Below are 23,861 nucleotides of genomic sequence, written 5' to 3' on the forward strand. Positions count from 1 at the left end.
GGTCTAATTTGTGAAATCTTGCTCTCTATTAAACAAAGCTGAAACCTTTGTCACTTAACCGTTTTTATGACAATTAGTTATATTTGTGTAGTTTACAAACAATTGGTCAGCATGTTTACAAACATAAGGTCAGTGAGATCCTAGGCTGGGGGATTCAGGGATGGTAAACTGATCCTAGACCTTTTTTTGTTAAATTACATTTCAAATTACAATACAATAACAAAAAATCTGAAGAAACATGAAATAACATTAAAGTAAAATAATAAAACCACTACACTTGAATTGAGTTTCAAAAGTTAAAGTACCTCAAATAAAATAAGATCAGGGGTTATAAATGTACAACCTGATCCTAGACCAGTGCCACTGTCCAATCACCGTAGGTCGTCAATTTATTGACGAAAATGTTAGCCAATCAGATAGCAATGTAGGAGAGTATGGGAATGAAGAATGGTTGATGAGGAAGTTTATCGTCCAACAAAGAAAAAAGTCAAGAGAGGCAATGAAAAGTAATTATTACAGACAGTCGTTGTGTTAGTGTTTGACCTCTTTGTATAAGAACGCAGAGTATAATTTGCTTATAGAAGAAAATGGTATACGATGGTCCTTGTCGAACGTCTGAATTTGGGCTAGTAAGCTAGCTACTAGTAAGCTAGCTCCTAGTAAGCTAGCTCCTAGTAAGCTAGCTCCTAGTAAGCTAGCTCCTAGTAAGCTAGCTCCTAGTAAGCTAGCTCCTAGTAAGCTAGCTACTAGTAAGCTAGCTACTAGTAAGCTAGCTACTAGTAAGCTAGCTACTAGTAAGCTAGCTACTGTAGCTAACGTTAGCGAGTTCTTGATATTTCATCTTTACCTAGCCATTAAGTTAGTTAGTAGTAAGGACCAACACCTGGGTTGCATTAGCTAATTGAGACTGATATATAAGGTTAGTTACATTACTCAGACTCCACTTGTCATAGCCACTGCGTCCGTAGAATTTTAGAGTGAAGTGGGAGTGTCAAGTGTGTCGACATCATCATCATCATCAGATACCCGGCCGAGAGTCGACAATCGTCATTATACATTACCGAGGACAACGACCTATCGGTAGTAACGTTTGGTCTGTCAGTCTCTGGAAGTGAAAACAAAGTCGTTAGGATATCCTAAAACCTGCCAAAGTAGTTTTTTTTGTCAAAGCTTAGCTAGCTAGCTAAAGCTTTGAAATGGCTTTGGCTGACCAAAGGCAAAGCCAGCAGTGGTATCCCACAAGCGTACAGGTAACGGTGTTCCAAGCCAGGAATTTGAGGATCAAAGGCAAGAATGGAACCAACGATGCCTATGCCATCATGCAGGTGGCCAAAGACAAGTTTTCTACCTCGGTTGCCGAAAAATGTGTCGCACCAGTATGGAAGGAAGAGGCAACGTTTGACCTGCCATTGTTCCACCATGGAAATGCTGAACGCTGCACACTGTATATCATTGTAATGCACAGAGCTCTGGTGGGACTGGACAAGCTCCTGGGACAAGCTGTGATCAACCTACTGGATCTACACGATAACAGTGCCCGGAAAAAGACTGAGTAAGTAGCTCATGTTGAATAAAGATAAAGGATCTGTGTGGATATTATTATACATATTTTTAAACTAGTTCTCCACCGAGAGGGGGGTTCTTTGTGTAGCCAGAATGGTATTAGTGATAGGAATGTCTGCTCTGTTAAGTGTCACCATTGACTTGATGAATTTCACTGACATAGCAGAGCTGAAATTCCATTACGTTTATCAGGAGGCTGATAAATGTCTATTGTACTCTACATCCATCAACTTCTGCACATTTGAACAGTCATGTTTACACACCTAAAGCACGGACGGAGAAGGCCATTCCAGATCCCTTATCAGTAGCTCAGTGGAAGAACCGAAACCATGGAGCTGGTTGGGAAAACAATCTGATTATGTTGGGTGAGGTCAAGCTTCCTCTGCCTTCTTGTCAAACTGTAGCTTTAGGCTGTGAATACTTGACCTGATACCCTAACCATGTCTCCCCTTTTAGTTGTTTGAAATTCTCCATCTGAACAGTAGTTGGAGAATTCCAGCTCATTTAGTTTGAGCCTATCTCTGGCCTTCACAGCTGGATGGGGTTATGCTGCATGCCATGTTGTATCTCATTATGAGGAATGTTGTCCAGTGAATACATTCCTGCCATTTCCCCGTGTTTCTTCAAGGTTATTTAACTGAGGGCTAATCAACATCATACTGACATGTGAAATTACAGGGGTTGGGACAATGATGTCATTCACAACAATGGTGGGATAGGCTCTATCATGGGTGTAGCAAGCATTATAACAAAACATTAGGCTTGCTGCCTTTCCATGATTTGAGGCTAAATGTACACACCCTCATCTTATGTAATAGTGTTTTTAAGACTGTTCGCTGACTTAAACATGGACAGAAGACTGAAGGACATTTAGATTTCAATATTGAAGACTGCAGACTAATCTTTGACTTGTAGGCTATTTGTTGCAATTGAGGGCAGTGAGTGACTGTCATGGTTGTATCCTCCTGTGTACAATACTCTCTGTGTAGGCTGTCCCAAGGGCAGCCTTTGTACAGTGATTAGGCACATTCACTTGTTTACTGTACACTCATATCTGGAACCTTATCTAGAGTTTACTCAGTTGGGTTTGTACAGCTTTTTATGACTCATCTTGCTCCTTCTCTCTCAAACAAGGGTATTGGAGGTTGCTCTTTGTTCCCTCTTGCAGTGTATAGTGTTAGATTACTGTCCTACATCAGTTGATGTGTTGGTTTGACATTGTCATCTCCCAATGTAGCAGAATATGTTCTCAGCATGAAACAAAGGGATATGATGCCAAATAACGCACCATGTTACTGACCATATTCCACTGTTCACACTTAGGCCTATTAGGTGAAAGGGCAAGTTCCACAACTTGGATATTGAAAAATTGAGGCACTACTGACAACAATATAGGCCTATGTTAAGTATGCTCTTTTGGTATTTCTGTTTCCGCATTAGAAATGGACTTGGCTATAGTCCCGTTTCATCTTCATGGTTCGTCTATCAAACAAATTCATACCGTTTAGTCTGTCATGTTAGGCATTAGCTGGATGTGACATGTTAATCATTATGCTTCAGAGGGAAATCGGGGCCTCTACTACTTTCTCTCAAGAGAACTCGTCCAACAGCCGACCACCACTCCTCTATCAGGGCCAGGGTTTTCTATTTATCTGTAAACACTATCACATGTGCCATGTCAACACACAGTTCCCTTTAACTCATATAATCCCTTCACTGAACCATTGTTCAGAGTCTGACCTGTACTACAGAAAATACATTGAAATATTATCTTATGTTCTCAATTGTATCCCAATGTACTGTGCTCTGGTAGTAGTTGCTGTCTTGCTTGGCATGGCCCAGTTTTAGGAGGAGATTAGGAATGCTTGGAGAAGGCATAGCACATCTTTCATTAGCCTACACCTCCTAGGAAGACTCCCTATTGTTCTGCTAGGCTTTATGGAATGTAGACTAGGTTTACTCCCATGCATGTTTCCCCACAGGTTCCTGTCTGGATTTTTGTTTTATTACACCAGTAAGGGCAGGGAAATGATGCACTGAACTTCACATGAACCGCATAGAATGTCTGATCACTACCCAGCAGCGTACAGCGCATTTCAGCTGAACGCATCCTAAATATATACCCATCGGCTAACCATCTACAATGAGTAAAAAGTGACCAGTTTTCCTTTTACTGCCTATGGAAGTATGATGTCCTCCGGGAAGAATGTTTGTAGTGCTCAGTAGAGCCACAGCTTATTGATCAGAACTCTGACCCCCCTGAATGCTTCCCTTGTCCCAGCTGAACCTGAAACATGGAGGTTCAGTGACGACACTGAATTTAACCAGGGATTTCTGCCCTCTACTGGCTTCCTTTTGTAGGCCTGTCCAAATGTTTTTTTTAAAGCTTCCATTATGATAACTCAAGTGAAGATGCAAAAATATTAAGCGTGTAGGCCTGCTGCGAGTGACTGAATATGCAAAAACGGCACACTACAAGGGGCTTCCACTTAACCTGGGTTGGATGGGTTGTTGCTCTGGTCTTGGGAAGGTGAGAGTTCACCTGGGGGACAGTCTGAGCTGCACTTTGTATTACTGGGATTAGCCTACCGGTCTGCTATTTGTCGAAATCTATCAGTGCTCTTATTGTGCGACGTCTCTTCAATCACAGAGGCTGTTATGGAAAGGGCTCTCCAGAACGCTTACTTTTCCTTTTGTGCAGAGTGGGCCTAAACTGCAATGAGTTTACATCAGCGCTGGATCTATTCTAGGTCAAAACTAGTGCAAAAGTTCAGTAATAGTTTTATCAAGTCATGTTTGACCCCATTTCCTGGCATCATGACGTTGAAAAAGTTTCCGTAGCTCATCCGTCACATTTGACCCTCAGTACATTGGTTCTGTGTCATTTGTCCATATGATTTGTTTTTTACTTGAATGGGCGGCCCTACACTGAAACAAAATATAAACGCATCATTCGTTGGTTTAATGAGCTGAAATAAGAGCCCACAAATTTTCCATACGCACAAAAAGCTTATTTCTCTCAAGGTTTGTGTGCGCATTTGTTTACATCCCTGTTAGTGAGCATTTTTCCTTTGCCAAGATAATCTATTTACCTGACGGGTGTGGCATATCAAGGAGCTGATTAAACAGCATGATCATTACACAGGTGCACCTTGTGCTGGGGACAATAAAAGTCCACTCAAGTTTTGATGGAGCATGCTGACTGCAGGAATGTCCACCAGAGCTGTTGCCATAGAATGTAATATTAATTTCTCTACCATAAGCCGCCTCAAGTCATTTTAGAATTTGGCAGTGCAACTGGCCGCACAACCACAGACCACATCTGAGACCAGCCACCCGGATAGCTGATGAAACTGTGGGTCTGCATAACCAAATAATTTCTGCCCAAACGGTCAGAAACTGTCTCAGGGAAGCTCATCTGCGTGCTCGTCGTCCTCAGCAGGGTCTTGACCTGACTGCAGTTAGGCGTCGTAACCGAGTTCAGTGGGCAAATGCTCTTCTCATAGGAATCCCAGTTTCAACTGTACTGGGAAAATGGCAGACTGCATCTATGGCGTTGTGTGGGCGAGCGGTTTGCTGATGTCAACGTTTTTAACTAAATGCCCTATTGTGGGGTTACGGTATGGGCAGGCATAAGCAATGGACAACGAATGCGGTTACATTTTATTGATGGCAATTTGAATGCACAGAGATACCGTGACTGTAGACCCCATGTCGCAAGGCTCTGTACACAATTCCTGGAAGCTGAAAATGTCCCAGTTCTTCCATTGCCTGAATACTCACCAGACATGTCACCCATTGAGCATGTTTGGGATACTCTGAATCGACGTGTACGACCGCATGTTCCAGTTCCCACCAATATCCAGCAACTTCGCATAGCCATTGAACAGGAGTGGGACAACAGGCCATAATCAACAGCCTGATCAACTCTGAAGTCGATGTCGCACCAGATTCTTATTGGTTTTCTGATCCACGCACCTTAAAAAATGTTTTTAAAGGTATCTGTGACTAACAGATGCATAGCTATATTCAGTCATATGAAATCCATAGATTAGGTCCTAATGCGTTCATTTCAATTGACTGATTCCCTTATATGAACTGAAACTTAGTAAAATCTTTGAGATTGTTGCATTTTATTTTTGTTCAGTGTAATAACTTTCTCCCACTCTCATTTTCAGTTGGTACAAACTGCTGGATAAGAATGGGAAGGAGGACAAAGTCAAAGGGGAAGTGATGTTGGACATTCAGTTTATGAGAAACAACTTGACAGCCAGCATGTTTGACCTTTCCATGCAAGACAAACCACGCTCCCGCATCGGAAAGCTCAAGGACATAGTGCGTGGGAAGAAAAAGGACAGCTTCTCTGACTCAGCCTCTGCAATAGTTCCCTCTGTCAGCCAGGTACTGACTGACAGCGAGGGAGAGGGTGACTCCCACTCGGTGTACTCAGAGTTCCCTGAGGCCAAGAAGAAATCCAAGCTCAAGTCCCTCTTTGCCCCTAAATCCAACTTGCAGCGCAACATCTCCCAGTCCATGTCCACACTGGGTACTCTTCCTGAGAAGAATGCATCCCTCAGTGGCAGTCGCTCTTCTGGACTCAATGTGGATTCTCCTGATGGTGAGCTCTTTTCATTCAGCTTAAACATTGTTTTTAAATATTTGAGTAATGATGATGATTGGCATATGCAATAAACTCCTTCACTGTCGCTTTCTATCTACAGTTAAAAAGAAGTTCAAGTTCCTGGGCCACAAGCGGACAGGCAGCAATGACAGCAAGGTGTCTACAGGACCTTTTTCTCTTCTGGGCAGATCCAAGCAAAAGGATGACCCAAATGGCACGTGCATCAACGGCAACCATGTGTATGCAGAGGAGGTAGAGCCCAAGTCTGGGTCCACCCTCAGCCTCAACAGCTCTGTTCAGGGCTCAGTGGAGGATTTACGCAGCCGCAGGCAACCATCTGACGTCTCTCTAGAGTCCCTCAAGAGCCTCTCTGTCCCCACCTACAGAATGGAGTCTGCAGATGGGGCGCTGCTGGAGCAACGGCGCCTTCAGGAGGAGGAGAAAAGACCGGCTGAGGAGCAGAGACGGAATGAGGAGAAACACAGAGCGCAGCTCAAGATACTGCAGGAGGAGGAGGAACGCAAGCAACAGGAGGAGCAGGAGAGGAGGAGAAGGTTCCAGGAGGATGAGGTGAGGAGGAATAAGCAGCGGGAAGAGGAGCTGAAGCGCCTAGCGGAAGAAAGGATACGGCTGGAGGCGGAGGAGCTTCAGAGGCTGAGGGAGGACCAGAGGCAGCAGGAGGAGGCCTCTGTGGCTGAGAGGCTGTCCTCTCTGTTTGGTATGATCAGGAAGAAGGAGGAGAAAAAGGAAGAGCAGCAGCAGACTAGCACAAAGGAGGAGAGGCCCAACCCAGCTCCCAGATGCTTCACCAGAGATTTGGAGGGCCCTCCACACACCGCCAACCCATTTGAGGAGATCCCCCTCAGTCCAGACCCTCCAACCCTGTTTGAGAAGAGCCCGGTGGACTCCCAGAAGGCTGTTTGCAGCCCCAACACCACGAGCGCTGCGGTCTTCCTCAACTCCAACCGCACTGCCAAGGTGTCTGCAGTCAAGCCTAGGTAGGTGTCAGTCTTGTTCTAATGCACTTACAGCTCTATTATAACTTGAGATCTGTGTAGTTAAGTCCAAACTTTGTGCTACTCTCCCATCAATGCATGGTTTTAATAGTGCAGTTAGGATTTGTCCTTCTCTCTGCTGTAAGCTTTGTCAGCCTACGAATGTCATGTAGGCCTACCTGATGTTCTGACAAAAGTTACATCTACAATGGTAAGTGGAGCTACTATATACACAATGTACTTCACTGCTGATCAGGTAACACTAACCAATAAACATTTTCTGTCTCAGTATTTTGCTAATGGGGTGCTAGATGGTTTTCATGTTATTTCCAGTTAACTATTTAGAAATGTTTTGCTTTAATAGCATATGCACCACATCACGTTGACTGCCTTTGCAGCCTTTCATCTAACATACATCAAGCTCTCCAATTATTTATTTTAAATAAACCACTTTCTCTGACTGATTTCTTAGAACTCTCCTAAAATCCATATTTTCACTCAAATTGCTGTATGTTGTCCAGATTGAATAGCTGTGGTGATGAGTGTTTTCCTTGCTTGCTATCCAATGGAACTTTTAAGTGGTTTTATTATTCCCAGTTGCTTATGGTGGTTTGGGGATTAGTGATCAGATGGTGGTATGGTTTAACTAATCTGTACACCAGATCATGTCTCCAATCTCTATGCTGGCTACAATTTAGCTTAGTATTGTGAGTTTCATCTTTGTTCCTCTTAATTGTCTTTAAAGATGGAATCCACAGTGGAGAAATGTTGCCACTCCGCCTCACAGCCGTAGTTATTATTTTGTTGACGAAGCGGAGGTGAGGCGTAGTTATTTAAAAAAATTACCAAAATAAATGCTGTAAATATTCTGCTGTTCTGTTGCGCATGCAATGATGTCTGGGGGGGGGTTCAATAACTTAGTAGTTGTAATATCGCAAATGGACGTTGCAGTTTCACCATTTATGAATTCCAGCTTTAAGGCTCTTAAAAGCCTTGACAAACATGAGCGTGGATCACCATTGTGAATTCCATCTGGCGCGTGATGGACCTGTTTGTCCACTGTGCTGATTGGTCTGTAGTGTGGAATCTAGGTGTGTCTGAGACTGGGTGATATAGTGCAGAACAGGTTGGGAGGGATGAAGTGAGCTAACACTGGGTGCCTAAGTACATTGGGACTGACTGCTGGCGCAAACAAGGCTGTTTTTTTTCTCACTCATCTACTTCTGGATTTATTTTAATCGTTCTTTCCTAATGGTGAGTTGTCCACTCAATAGAGTCCTTTTAAAGGAGGAAATAATTTTTTAGTTTTGCCATAGCCTGATCTGATTTTACTACTGAATTTCAGATCTAGATTTGTTTTATCTTATGTTTGAGCCTTTTTGCAAGAATAATGATGATGATAGCCCATCTTAAAGTAAATTGAATGTGTTTTTATAACAACCCTCAAGTGTTAAGAGCAAGGCAGTTGTGGTTATTTCCAAATTGTTTAATTCCATCAAGACCTTGTCAGGTGTGATGATCTGCTTACAAAAAAATTGTTGGGTGTTTTTGCGTGTTTAGGGTAGAGCATGTTTCAGATGGCTGTATTTTATGTTTTTGAATAATAGTTCTACATTTTGTTTTGAGTAGTGTGTGACCCTAGGGTGGCAACATATACATTCTAAGTGATTTCAATGGGTCTTTCTCCATTGTGATTGTTGTATACTGTTCACTTCAACCAAAATAAATTTGATAATTTCCATTCTGACACGTAGGGCTGCACGAAGTGGGCAAACAATCTTGGCCATATTTTAAACCAAATGTTGCAATTGCGATTTGACTTTGATTTTTAGAGCAAAACACTTGGGTGAACTGTTGGACTCATGGAAATAGTTTGAGTATAATAGTGGGCACTTTAAATAGTGTTTGACATGATGACAAATTAAAATCTCTGGGTGTTTTTGTGATGGGGTAGGAAACAAAGTTTTGACAAGTATTTCCTAGGGGACCCTAATCTTTGGCTACATTGAATGTTTTCTCTTAGCTACTTCATGTAGCTAACATTTTTGCTTTGTGTATTCCTCTTTGAAGATACTGTTGCACAAAAACATAAAATGTAAGTCTACACCTACAGGCTGTATAGCTAGTTAAGTTTGCTGGCTCAGTACATTTATTAGCTAGCAATTAGCATTAATGGCTAACAAGATTTTAGGCTCAACTTACTAAGAATAGACAAACTAGCTGTTTGCAGATGTAAGAAGGAAACTAAGTGTAATTACAGAACACTTAATATTAAGAAGCAAAATGAAAACCACATTGTTGCATGTGCTGCGTTGACCATGCAGAGACTGAACGCAAGTGTCTCATGCTCGAGGAACAACAAATGCTCTCCTTGAGTGACAGAGGGCAGGGTAGGTCTGTGGGAAGCTGCATGGAGAAAGCAGAGAAATTAATATACTACAGTTCAAAAGTTTGGGGTCACTTAGCAATGTCCTTGTTTTTGAAAGAAAAGCAAAAAAAAAATGTCAATTTTAAAATAACATCAAATTGATCACAAATACAGTGTAGACGTTGGAAATGACTATTGTAGCTGGAAACGGCTTATTTTTTTAATGGAATATCTACATAGGCGTACAGAGGCCCATTATCAGCAACCATCACTCCTGTGTTCCAATGGCACGTTGTGTTAGCTAATCCAAGTTTATCATTTTAAAAGGCTAATTGATCATTAGAAAACCCTTTTGCAATTATGTTAACACAGCTGAAAACTGTTGTTCTGATTTAAAGAAGCAATAAAACTAGTCTTCAGACTAGTTGAGAATCTGTACTCCGGGATGATGGCCTTCTAGGCAGTTCCAGTGTCTGTTCTTTTGCCCATCTTAATATTTTCTTTTTATTGGCCTGTCTGAGATGTGGCTTTGCTTTGCAACTCTGCCTAGAAGGCCAGCATCCCGGAGTCGCCTCTTCACTGTTGACGTTGAGACTGGCGTTTTGTGGGTACTATTTAATGAAGCTGCCAGTTGAGGACTTGAGAGGTGTTGGTTTCTCAAACTAGACACTAATGTACTTGTCCTCTTGCTCAGTTGTGCACCGGGGTCTCCCACTCTTTCTATTCTGGTTAGAGCCAGTTTGCGCTGTTCTGTGAAGGGAGTAGTACACAGCGTTGTACCAGATCTTCAGTTTCTTGGCAATTTCTCGCATGGAATAGCCTTCATTTTGTAGAACAAGAATAGACTGAGTTTCAGAAGAAATGTATTTGTTTCTGGCCATTTTGAGCCTGTAATCGAACCCACAAAGGCTGATGCTCCAGATACTCAACTAGTCTAAAGAAGGCCAGTTCCCCTTTTCTTCTTTAATCAGAACAACAGTTTTCAGCTGTGCTAACATAATTGCAAAAGGCTTTTCTAATGATCAATTGGCCTTTTAAAATGATACATTTGGATTAGCTAACACAACGTGCCTTTGGAACACAGGAGTGATGGTTGCTGATAATGGGCCTCTGTACGCCTATGTAGATATGCCATAAAAAATCAGCCGTTTCCAGCTACAATAGTCATTTACAACATTAACAATGTCTACACTGTATTTCTGATCAATTGTATGTTATTTTAATGGACAGAAAATGTACATTTAATTAAAAAACAAGGACATTTCTAAGTGACCCCAAACTTTTGAACGTGTGTTTATTATATATATATATATAAACTAGGCAAGTCGGTTAAGAACAAATTCTTATTTACGATGACGGCCTACACCGGCCAAACCCGGACGACACTGGGCCAATTGTGCGCCGCCCTGTGGGACTCCCAATCACGGCCGGTTGTGATACAGCCTGGATTCAAACCAGGGTGTCTAGTGACGCCTCAAGCACTGAGATACAGTGTCTTAGACCGCTGCGCCACTCGGCAGCCCAGCAACGACTCAAGTAGCGAAGTAAAGTATAAAAATTTAACAAACCAAACATTCAAAAACCGTTATAGAAGGTAAAGTAAAAATCCAAACTGGTCGGTGCATCAATACCACATATCGTAAAATACGGAATACCGCCCAGCACTAACCAGACGGCATATACACTACTGGTCAAAAGTTTTGGAACACCTACTCATTCAAGTATTTTTAAAACTATGAAATAACACATGGAATCATGTAACCAAAAAAGTGTTAAACAAATATTTTAGATTATTCAAGTACCCTCCCTTTGCCTTGATGACAGCTTTGCACACTTGGCATTCTTTCAACCAGCTTCATGAGGTAGTCACCTGAAATGCAATTCAATTAACAGGTGAGCCTTGTTAAAAGTACATTTGTGGAATTTCTTTCCTCCTTAATCCGTTTGAGACAATCAGTGGTGTTGTGACAAGGTAGGGGGTATACAGAAGATAGACCAAGTCCATATTATGGCAAGAACAGCTCAAATACGCAAAGAGAAACGACAGTCCATCATTAGTTTAAAGACATGAAGGTCAGTCAATCCGGAACATTTCAAGAACTTTGAAAGTTTCTTCAAGTGCAGTCACAAAAACCATCAAGAGCTATGATGAAACTTGCTCATGAGGACCACCACAGGAATGGAAGACCCAGAGTTAGCTCTGCTGCAGAGGATAAGTTCATTAAAGTTACTAGCCTCAGAAATTGCAGCCCAAATAAATGCTTCAGAGTTCAAGTAACAGACACAACAACTGTTCAGATGAGACTGTGTGAATCAGGCCTTCATGGTCGAATTGCTGCAAAGAAACCACTACTAAAGGACACCAATAAGAAGGGACTTGCTTGGGCCAAGAAACATAAGCAATGGACATTAGACTGGTGTAAATTTGTCCTTTGGTCTGGAGTCCAAATTGAAGATTTTTGGTTCCAACCGCCGTGTCTTTGTGAGACGGTGTGGTTGAACGGATGATCTCTGAATGTGTATTTCCCACCATAAAGCATGGAGGATGAGATGTGGGGATACTTTGCAGGTGACACTGTCAGGGATTTATTTAGAATTCAAGGCACACTTAACCAGCATGGCTATGACAGCATTCTTCAGCGATACGCCATCACATCTGTTTTGCGCTTGTTTTTCAACAGGACAATAACCCAACACACCTCCAGGCTGTGTATGGGCTATTTTACCAAGAAGCAGAGTGATGACATGCTGCATCAGATGACCTGGCCTCCACATTCCCCTGACCTCAACCCAATTGAGATGGTTTGGGATGAGTTGGATGGCAGAGTGAAGCAAAAGCAAGTGCTCAGCATATGTGTGAACTCCTTCAAGACTGTTGGAAAAGCATTCCTCATGAAGCTGGTTGAGAGAATGGCAAGAGTGTGCAAAGCTGTCATCAAAGCAAAGGGTGGCTTCTCAAATATGAAATATATTTTGATTTAACACTTTTTTAATTTTATTTTTTACTAGATTCCATATGTGTAATTTCATAGTTTTGATGTCTTCACTATTATTCTACAATGTAGAAATGTGTTAAATAAAATCTCGACTGAGTAGGTGTTCTAAAACTTTTGACCGGTGGTATATATTTATCATTGCTGCACTAGAATTTAATTTTGAAACAAACGTTTGAAATATCAGACAGAAAATGCTCTGGGTTCACAAGATGTATCATCATTAGGGGTCCAAATGATGAACAAAGAATAGAAAAGAGCAGAGACTGATTTAAAAAAAAAAATGAGCAGACTTAAAAGAACACTAGTGTCTGACGTTGTCTTGTAAGAATTCAGGGTGCATCATCACATGTGAAGATAAGATCTTGATGGAATGAAGCCCCACTGTAAGATGAGGCAAACTCCTGAGTTCTTGGTTATTTCAGCTGTCATGGGTAAGCTCAGCTCTGGTGTGACTGTCTGCCACTGACCTCCAGGTTTTCACTCCTAGGCAGATTAGTGGAGTCTCTGAAGCAGCCTGAAACCCCCGACAGAGTCCCATAGGCAGCAAACTCCCTCCCTGCGCTGAATCCTTTCTCTAGCGTCCCCTCTGAGTCTCCTGATATGTTCTCCAACCTCCACTCCTCCCTTGCTCCCGCTAAGGTGCGGAGGAGCACCTCCAAGTATCCCTACAGCAGCACTGAGAACCTGGCTGCCATAGGATCTTCCCCCAATGTATCTGGCAAGAAGCGGCGAGATCCTCTGTCCCCCAGCACAATGGAACCGCAAAGCCATGGAAAACCCAATGCAGGCTTCAGAATTGTCTCTGCCAAATCTGCTGTTGCAAGTGGCGATCCTGTGCCAATTAAGTCAGTTGAGGGCAAAATACATTCTCTTCCTGACTACGATAGCCTGTTCCCACAGAAGAGACATGGAGTACAAGGGCAGACTCGATGGGACCATATAATTGCAGAGGTGAATCAGAGACAGCAAGAATATGTGCCTCGGCTCATTGGTAAAGAGATGAGTGTGGATGGCCCAGACCTCGACTCACCAGGACCTCCACGCAATGATAAATATTCCTACTTGCAGGAGCGGGCAGCAGAGCACTTACACCAGAAAAAGACACAAGTTCAGGAAGTTCAATCTACCTCTTTGAGGAGCGTAGGGCCCAGCAGTTTGCCAGCACTCACTCCCCCTTCCAAACCAGTAGCTGCAGTCCCCCTTAGACTAGTGGTAGACTCTAGCACAAACCAAGACCAGAGCACTATACAGGCTAATCCATCTGAGAGGCCCAATGCCTTTGTCTCGACAAAACCCTTGGTTCAGAGCAGAGACTTACCCTTCGTGACACCTCGGGAGGATGCAAAGAAGGTGATAAACACATCTGTTGCTACAGCCAGTGATGGCAAACATGTTTTCTCAACAGAAAAACCTAGACCTACATCACGAGTGGTTTTGGTGTCAAGTTCTACAGATGAACCTAAAGGACTGCCAAACACTCCCAAAGAGATCCCCGCAGCCAAACCCAGACAAAGGTTTGTCCGCAAAGAGCCATTGAGACCTGCAGATCATGAGCAGACATCAGCAGGGTCTACCACTGTAGAGCAGGAGAACAGATTGGAGAGGAGAGCCTCAACCCTCGATATCATGAGAAGGAGTAGTCCAGTGACTGCAAAGAACACTGAGGTGACTGCTTACAATGAAAAGCAACTCTTGTTTGACTCTGCAGAAAGCGACATTGATAAAAAAACACAGTTGGAACACATTATGAAAGCGAAGTTTGCTGAACTTGACCCCTTCCCCATTGCTGATATCCTGCCTAAAGACCCATGGGCCCAACCAGAGCCAAGCCACAGTGGAGATTACTTGTTCACTGGAGAACCACAGAAAAACTGCAAGCTTAAAGAACAGGCAATGACAACTGATGACTTGGATAAACTTTTCGCGCCAAACAATCCAACAGATCCCTTTGCTAGTTTTAATGATGGTGACTCAGATGAACCTCGAGAGCAGGAAAAAACAGAACACAGTTCTGCTTTTCAAAGGGGATTTTCCCAAATTAAAAAGAAACAAGGAGCACCCCAGCCGTCAGCTAATTCAAGTAATAAAGCAGCGATTGGAAAAATTGAGCTAGATAAACAAAACCCTTCACCCAGAGAAGACAAGCTGATCAGCTCAGCCGCTACAACAGGATGTGTAAAACTGTCGCCTCAAAATACTGGACAAAGTAAACTCTATGGCAGAGATGGGGTGGAAACTCAAGACAAGTGGGCAGCAGACCCTTTTACTTCCTCCTCCCATGTACCTTCTGTCCTGACTTCTCCTGAGCCCCCCCAGTCCGTAGTGGGAGAGCTTACCTCACAGACCGGGGAAAAGACCCTGCTACGGTCCTGGGTCTCACCCTCTGAGCTGCAGCCACTCACTGTGCTGAGTAGCAATGGTGGTGGGCCAGCCTCAACTCCATGCAGGTGAGCCTAAACCCCTCTAGATATAACCAGCCTTCAATAATTGCATTTTTTTTTCACCTGTCAATTGGCCCAATTGGTCAGTCCTTGCATCCATTGCTATGTCTGAATTTGAGTCGTTATATTTCTCCAGGCTCATCCCTCAGCTTTTGTTTTAAATGAAGAACTCTAGCTTTACGCTTAGTCTCTTTTTTGTTGGTATGTGGCGTTTCAGTCTTAATCAAATTCCTCAGGGAATATTTTGAAATGGCTGGGTAACTCTGATCAAAGGGGTTGTTTGTTAGTGGTTTTGGTATGAAACGGGGATATGCTGCAGAGTTTCTCTGTTTTGTTCAACTTGGGAAAAGTATTGTTATCTCTGTGCAGCCTTATTTCATAATTGCTGTGCCTATCTCACAGGGGGTGGATTTGTAGTTGTTTTCTATACCTGCAGCCTAACTGAAATGGACCTCTGTTAATTCAACTAATCGTTTGACTTCTGTGACATTGTTATGCTCCTCCGTTTTAGTATTTTTTGTTGTTGTAGTAATTTTCTCTTTCCAGGCCTCACCCAGTGAAGCCCATGAGCTCCATAGAGAGTCAAGCTCCCATTAGCACCCCGGTAGTTGGAGAGATGTTGACTTATGACCGCACCCTGGGGAAGATGAAGGTACTGCATGTTGATATGTTTAATACTAATAAAACCAATCCCTTTTTTTTTTTTTTTTAGCTATTAAAACCAAAAAGTGATGACTGCTGATGTCTGTTGTGACATTGTTTTGTACCATCCTCAGGCGCCAGGCATGGTGGAGAGTGGGCCCTACACCCAGCTGACCCAGGAGGAGTTGATTACCCTAGTGGTGAAGCAGCAGACGGAGCTCTCCAAGAAAGACTCAAAGATCGTTGAGCTGGAGGAGTACATAGACAACCTGCTGGTGCGTGTAATCGAGGAGAAGCCCAGCATCCTGCTGGGCCTCAACTCTGTCAAGCAGGCCCTGTAAGGTATGAGGAGTGGACCAGGGAACTGTAAGATCGAGGGAGATATTTAGGCTTCCACTCCAACATCCCCTGTAGTTTGTGTACGTGTGTGGTCTTTCTTTTGCTGTCACTGTGTATTGGATCGAGCAATCTCTTATTTCCTTTGAGCATATGCACTTTTTTTTGTCTCCATGAGGAGTTGGACTAAGACAATCTCGAGGTTTCTTTTCAGAATGCTGGAATGCATGCTGAATAGTTTTTTTTTGTTTTTTCTAGAACTATCACTAGATGCTACATGGCATCAAATTATTTTACAAGGTTTTGAAAATTAATACTGGGTTTTCTTTTTATACTCATTTACCATATGTGAACATTTCTTGTCATTGCGTTGGTACTTTATATGCTGTATAAACCATAATTGGCCCTCATTAGGCAAAATGGAACTGGAAGCTCTAGGTATGTTGATGTCCATGTCACTGATGAAATATCTCTGGCCAGGCCTTTGCACAGTGGTTCCATGTTGCCTACAATTTAGTGGATTTTAATTAGGCCATCTAGCTACTTATACTTTGGTATCTGCTCATCCCAAAGCCGTAACACACATAATAATATGCTGGTTAGTGTTTGTTTTGTTGCGTTCTTAAACCTTGAACTTTCCTTGTTTTTCTAGGGTTATGTTTGATCCTTTTCTTTTAAATGATCATGACGTGCCTTGATGCTACCCCTTCTTGGTGTATTCAATCAAACACAAGTGTTAATCTAATACCTAATCGGATTATTGCGGGGTATGGTACAAGTACGTTAACCTCACAAAAGTAAATATTGCCTCCATAGTGACATTTCAGATACACAATGGTCTTACCTTAGTTAGCCTAGTTTATTTAAGCATTATTGAACCTGAACCTGGCTAGTTCACACAGGGTTTGATTGGAAATGCATATCTGTCAACATTGCTTATTTTAGTTTCTTAGTTACCTTTCTCCTTATTTTAGTTTCTTAGTTACCTTTCTCCTTATTTTAGTTTCTTAGTTACCTTTCTCCTTATTTTAGTTGGCAGTATAAACATATTTTTTAAATGTGTCTAAAGGAGGAAACCATCATTTACAAAACCAGAGATGGATAGAGAACCAGCTATTTATTCCATGGTTGAGGCAGTAGTGTGGATCACGCTAACTATAGATGGAGAGAGACCTGCTGTTCACTGTTTTCTTTCTTTTATGTCTGTATTAGCTACTCACTTGACTGTGCAGAGCACAATCTTTTCTATTTATGCAAAATAATGTAAGTGCACAACATGTCAAATATTTTATGCAAGAGTAATGACTAAGTTCAAATCGATACACTTTGAGAAAGTTCTTCCAATATATTTAGGCATTATGAATGTAGTTTCAAAATGAACCTTGTCCTTGTTAGATGTAATGCCTTTTTATTAAGCAGTAGGCTTTGACTATAGCCTTACAACTTGTGTAAATCTCTACGTCTCTGAATGTAATCTACTCAATGTTTCTTCGGCGTCTATGCCTTTGTGAAATGTCATAGCAATAAGAAACAATATAAATCATAAACATTTCTGATTGTGCCTTCAGGGATTTTACTCATAAGACTGTGATTACTGTAAAATCTGGATTCCGTAAGATGGTTGCACCTTTTTATGTTTACTGGTGTTAAATTCAGTGTATGTGAACACTATGTGATATTTTCAATTAAAATGAAGTACAGTAAATCATTAACTGTTTTGTGTGTGCTATTAGAGGCAGCTTGAAGACGTATAATACTAGCTGTAGGCCTATGATACACTGAGAAATTGTGACATTAATTGAAACCACTATCCTACGTTAGTTCAATAGATTAACTACAGTTGAAGTCGGAAGTTTACATACACCTTAGCCAAAGACCTTTTAAAGTCAGTTTTTCACAATTCCTGACATTTAATCCTAGTAAAAATTCCCTGTCTTAGGTCAGTTAGGATCACCACTTTATTTTAAGAATGTGAAATGTCAGAATAATAGTAGAGATTGATTTCATCTTATTTCTTTCATCACATTCCCAGTGGGTTAGAAGTTTACATAAACTCAATTAGTATTTGGTAGCATTGCCTTTAAATTGTTTAACTTGGGTCAAACGTTTCCGGTAGCCTTCCACAAGCTTCCCACTATAAGTTGGGTGAATGTTGGCCCATTCCTCCTGACAGAGCTGGCGTAACTGAGTAAGGTTTGTAGGCCTCCTTGCTCGCACACGCTTTTCAGTTCTGCTCACAAATTTCTATAGGATTGAGGTCAGGGCTTTGTGATGACCACTCCAATACCATGACTTTGTTGTCCTTAAGCCATTTTTCCACAACTTTGGAAGTATGCTTGGGGTCATCATCTATTTGGAAGACCCATTTGCGACCAAGCTTTAACTTCCTGACTGATGTCTTGATGTTGCTTCAATATATCCACATCATTTTCCTGCCTCATGATGCCATCTATTTTGTGAAGTGCACCAGTCCCTCCTGCAGCAGAGCACCCACACAACATGATGCTGCCACCCCTGTGCTTCATGATTGGGATGGTGTTCTTCGGCTTGCAAGCATCCCCCTTTTTCCTCCAAACATAACAATGGTCTTTATGGCCAAACAGTTTTATTTCTTTCATCAGACAAGAGGATATTTCTCCAAAAAGTACAATCTTTGTCCCCATGTGCAGTTGCAAACTGTAGTCTGGCTTTTTTTATGGCGGTTTTGGAGCAGTGGCTTCTTCCTTGCTGAGCGGCCTTTCAGGTTATGTCGATATAGGACTCGTTTTACTGTGGATAATAGGTACTTTTGTACCTGTTTCCTCCAGCATCTTCCAAGGTCAAGAACATAATAAATGGCTCTCTATCCACCGGATGTGTACCAAACTCACTAAAAGTGGCAGTAATAAAGCCTCTCTTGCAAAAGCCAAACCTTAGTTAATATATCGGCCTATATCGAATCTCCCATTCCTCTCAACAAATTTTGAAAAAGCTGTTGCACAGCAACTCACTGCCTTCCTGAAGACAAACAATGTATACGAAACGCTTCAGACTGGTTTTAGACCCCATCATAACACTGAGACTGCACTTGTGAAGGTGGTAAATTACCTTTTAATGGTGTCAGACCGAGGCTCTGCATCTGTCCTCCTGCTCCTAGACCTTAGTGCTGCTTTTAAAATCATCGATCATCACATTCTTTTGGAGAGATTGGAAACTGAAATTGTTCTACACGGACAAGTTCTGGCCTGGTTTAGATCTTATCTGTCGTAAAGATATCAGTTTGTCTCTGTGGATGGTTTGTCCTCTGACAAATCAACTGTAAATTTCGGTGTTCCTCAAGGTTCTGTTTTCGGACCACTATTGTTTTCACTATGTATTTTACCTCTTGGTGATTTAATCCGGAAGCAATGTTAACTTACACTGCTATGCAGATGACACACAGCTGTACATTTCGATGAAACCCCAAAAATTGCCTTCCCTGGAAGCCTGTGTTTCAGACATAAGGAAGTGGATGGCTGCAAATGTTCTACTTTTAAACTCGTACAAAACATATGCTTGTTCTAGGTCCCAAGAAACAAAGAGATCTTCTGTTAAATCTGACAATTAATCTTGATGGTTGTACGCTCGTCTCAAATAAAACTGTGAAGGACCTCAGCGTTACTCTGGACCCTGATCTCTCTTTTGATGAACATATCAAGACTGTTTCAAGGACTGCTTTTTTCCATCTACATAACACAAACCTTCTGTCCAAAAATTATGCAGAAAAATGTATCCATGCTTGTGTCACTTATAGGTTGGACTACTGCAATGCTCTACTTTCCGGCTACCCGGATAAAGCACTAAATAAACTTTAGTTAGTGCTAAACACTGCTAGAATCTTGAACTGAAAAAATGTATCATATTACTCCAGTGCTAGCCTCTCTACACTGGCTTCCTGTTAAGGCAAGGGCTGATTTCAAGGTTTTACTGCTAACCTACAAAGCATTACATGGGCATGCTCCTACCTATCTTTCCGAGTTGGTCCTGCCGTACATACCTACACGTACACTATGGTCACAAGACGCAGGCCTCCTTACTGTCCCTAGAATTTCTAAGCAAACAGCTGGAGGCAGGGCTTTCTCCTATAGAGTTCCATTTTTATGGAATGGTCTGCCTACCCATGTGAGAGATGCAGACTCGGTCTCAACCTTTAAGTCTTGAAGACTCATATCTTCAGTAGGTCCTATGATTGTGTGTAGTATGGCCCAGGAGTGTGAAGGTGAACGGAAAGGCACTGGAGCAACGAACTGCCCTTGCTGTCTCTGCCTGGCCGGTTCCCCTCTCCACTGGGATTCTCTGCCTCTAACCCTATTACAGGGGCTGAGTCACTGGCTTACTGGTGCTCTTCCATGCCGCTTGAGTGGGTTGAGTCACTGACGTGATCTTCCTGTCTGGAACAACCCCCCCCCCCGGGTTGTGCCATGGCGGAGATCTTTGTGGGCTATACTCGGCCTTGTCTCAGGATGGTAAGTTGGTGGTTGAAGGTATCCCTCTAGTGGTGTGGGGGCTGTGCTTTGGCAAAGTGGGTGGGGTTATATCCTGCCTGTTTGGCCCTGTCCGGGGGTATCGTCGGATGGGGCCACAGTGTTTCCTGACCCCTCCTGTCTCAGCCTCCAGGGTCAGTCTGTTATATCTAGAGTATTTATCCTGTCTTATCTGGTGTCCTGTGTGAATTTAAGTATGCTCTCTCCAATTCTCTTTCTTTCTCTCTCTCGGAGGACCTGAGCCCTAGGACCATGCCTCAGGACTACCTGGCCTGATGACTCCTTGCTGTCCACCTGGCCGTGCTGCTGTTCCAGTTTCAACTGTTCTGCCTGCTGCTATGGAATCTGACCTGTTCACCGGACATGCTACCCGTCCCAGACCTGCTGTTTTCAACTCTCTAGAGACAGCAGGAGCAGTAGAGATACTCTGAATGATGGGCTATGAAAAGCCAACTGACATTTACTCCTGAGGTGCTGACCTGTTGCACCCTCTACAACCACTGTGATTATTATTATTTGACCCTGCTGGTCATCTATGAACATCTTGGCCATGTTCTGTTATAATCTCCACCCTTCACAGCCAGAAGAGGACTGGCCCACCCCTCATAGCCTGGTTCCTCTCTAGGTTTCTTCCTAGGTTCTGGCCTTTCTAGGGAGTTTTTCCTAGCCACCGTGCTTCTACACCTGCATTGCTTGCTGTTTGGGGTTTTAGGCTGTGTTTCTGTACACCACTTTGTGACATCGGCTGATGTAAGAAGAGCTTTATAAATACATTTGATTGAGGTCCTTTGCTGTTGTTCTGGGATTGATTTGCACTTTTTGCACCAAAGTACGTTCATCTCTAGGAGACAGAACGCGTCTCCTTCCTGAGCGGTATGACGGCTGCATGGTCCCAAGGTGTTTATACTTGCGTACTATTGTTTGTACAGACATGGTACCTTCAGGCATTTGGAAATTGCTCCAAAAATATGAACCAGACTTGTGGAGGTCTACACATTTTTTTCTGAGTTCTTTCTTATGATTTTCTTATGGTGTCAAGCAAAGAGACACTGAGTTTGAAGGTAGGCCTTGAAATGCATCCACAGGTAAACCTCCAATTGACTCAAATTATGTCAATTAGCCTATCAGGAGCTTCTCAAGCCATGACATCATTTTGGGGAATTTTCCAAGCTGTTTAAAGGAACAGTCAACTTAGTGTATGCAAACTTCTGACATTAACTATATATACAAAAATATGTGGACACCTCTATAAATCAGTGGATTAGGTAGGCTCACAGAACGGGAACAAACAGAACAAGCTCACAGAACGGGACTGCTGAAGCACGTAATGTGTAAAAACCGCCTGTCCTCGGTTGCAACATTTACTACAGAGTTCCACACTGCCTCTGGAAGCAACATCAGCATAAGAACTGTTTGTCGGGAGTTTCCTCAAATGGGTTTCCATGGCCGAGCAGCCGCACACAAGCCTAAGATCACCAATGCCAAGTGTCAGCTGGAGTGGTGTGAAGCTCGCCTCAATTGGACTCTGCGGCAGTGGAAATGCATTCTTAAAATCTTGACGCTACAGTATACAATGACATTCTAGACCATTCTGTGCTTCCAACTTTGTGGCAACAGTTTGGGTTTGGCCCTTTCCTGTTTTAGCATGACAATACCCCAGTGCAAAAAGCAAGGTCCATTCATAAATGGTTTGTCGAGATTGGTGTGGAATAACTTGCACAGAGCCCTGACATCAACCCCATCAAACACCTTTGGGATAGAACGGCGACTACGAACCAGGCCTAATCAAATTTTTTTGGTCACATACACGTGTTTAACAGATGTTATTGCGGGTGTAGCGAAATACTTGTGCTTCTATCTCCACCAGTGCAGTAATATCTAACAGTTTCACAACATATACCCAATTTACATGTCAATCTAAGTAAGGAATGGATTAACAATATATATATATTAGAGATCGACCGATTTAAACGGCATGGGAGATAAATTAGGGCCGATTTCAAGTTTTCATAACAATCGGTAATTGCCATTTTTATTTACGCCGATTACATTGCATTCCACGAGGAAACTACGTGGCAGGCTGACCACCTGCTACGCGATTGCAGCATGGAGCCAAGGTAAGTTGCTAGCTAGCATTAAACTTATCTTATAAAAAACAATCTTCACATAACTAGTGTTTAACTACACATGGTTGATGATATTACTGAGTTAACTAGCTTGTCGTGCGTTGCATATAATCAATGCGGTGCCTGTTAATTTATCATCGAATCACAGCCTACTTTGCCAAACGGGGGATGATTTCACAAAAGTGCATTCCCGAATAAAGCACAATCGTTGCACGAATGTACCTAAACATAAACATCAATGCCTTTCTTAAAATCAATACACAGAAGTATATAATTTTTAAACCTGCATATTCATTTAAAAGAAATTCATGTTAGCAGGCAATATTAACGAGGGAAATTGTGTCACTTCTCTTGCGTTCATTGCACACAGTGTCATGGTATATGCAACAGTTTGGGATGACATAACATTGAAGCTTGTGCAATGTAACAGCAATACTTAGGCCTAGGGTTGCCACCCATTCGATAAAATATTGAACGGTTCTGTATTTCACTGAAAGAATAAACATTTTGTTTTCAAAATGATAGTTTCCAGATTTGACCATATTAATGACCAAAGGCTCGTATTTCTGTTATTATATTATAGTCTATGATTTGATAGAGCAGTCTGACTGAGCGGTGGTAGGCGGCAGCAGGCTCATAAGCATTCATTCAAACTTTACTGCGTTTACCAGCAGCTCTTAGCAATGCTTAAAACACAGCTCTGTTTATGACTTCAAGCCTATCAACTCCTGAGATTAGTCTGGCAATACTAAAGTGCCTATTAGAACATTCAATAGTCAAAGGTATATGAAATACAAATGGTATAGAGAGAAATAGTCAACGTGTCATAATTCCTATAATAACTACAACCTAAAACTTCATAACTGGGAATATTGACCCACCAGCTTTCCATATGTTCTCATGTTCTGAGCAAGGAACTTAAACGTTAGCTTTTTTACATACATTTACATTTAAGTCATTTAGCAGACGCTCTTATCCAGAGCGACTTACAAATTGGTGCATTCACCTTATGATATCCAGTGGAACAACCACTTTACAATAGTGCATCTAACTCTTTTAAGGGGGGGGTGGGGGGTTAGAAGGATTACTTTATCCTATCCTAGGTATTCCTTAAAGAGGTGGGGTTTCAGGTGTCTCCGGAAGGTGGTGATTGACTCCGCTGACCTGGCGTCGTGAGGGAGTTTGTTCCACCATTGGGGTGCCAGAGCAGCGAACAGTTTTGACTGGGCTGAGCGGGAACTGTACTTCCTCAGAGGTAGGGAGGCGAGCAG

General features: G+C 42.3%; 1 protein-coding gene across 1 annotated transcript; it reads left to right on the forward strand.

The window, feature by feature from the left end:
• The first annotated feature begins 416 nt into the window (after positions 1-416).
• Positions 417-17,670, forward strand: LOC139545408 (rab11 family-interacting protein 1-like). Its single transcript, XM_071353138.1, is given in 6 exon segments — positions 417-1,552; positions 5,742-6,181; positions 6,285-7,182; positions 13,035-14,990; positions 15,531-15,636; positions 15,761-17,670. Coding segments are annotated over 6 exon segments (3,963 nt in total). The 5' UTR covers positions 417-1,196; the 3' UTR covers positions 15,968-17,670.
• Positions 17,671-23,861: the final 6,191 nt, after the last annotated feature.

This window comes from Salvelinus alpinus, chromosome 19 (genome assembly GCF_045679555.1).
Source record: "Salvelinus alpinus chromosome 19, SLU_Salpinus.1, whole genome shotgun sequence".
Lineage (NCBI taxonomy): Eukaryota > Metazoa > Chordata > Actinopteri > Salmoniformes > Salmonidae > Salvelinus > Salvelinus alpinus.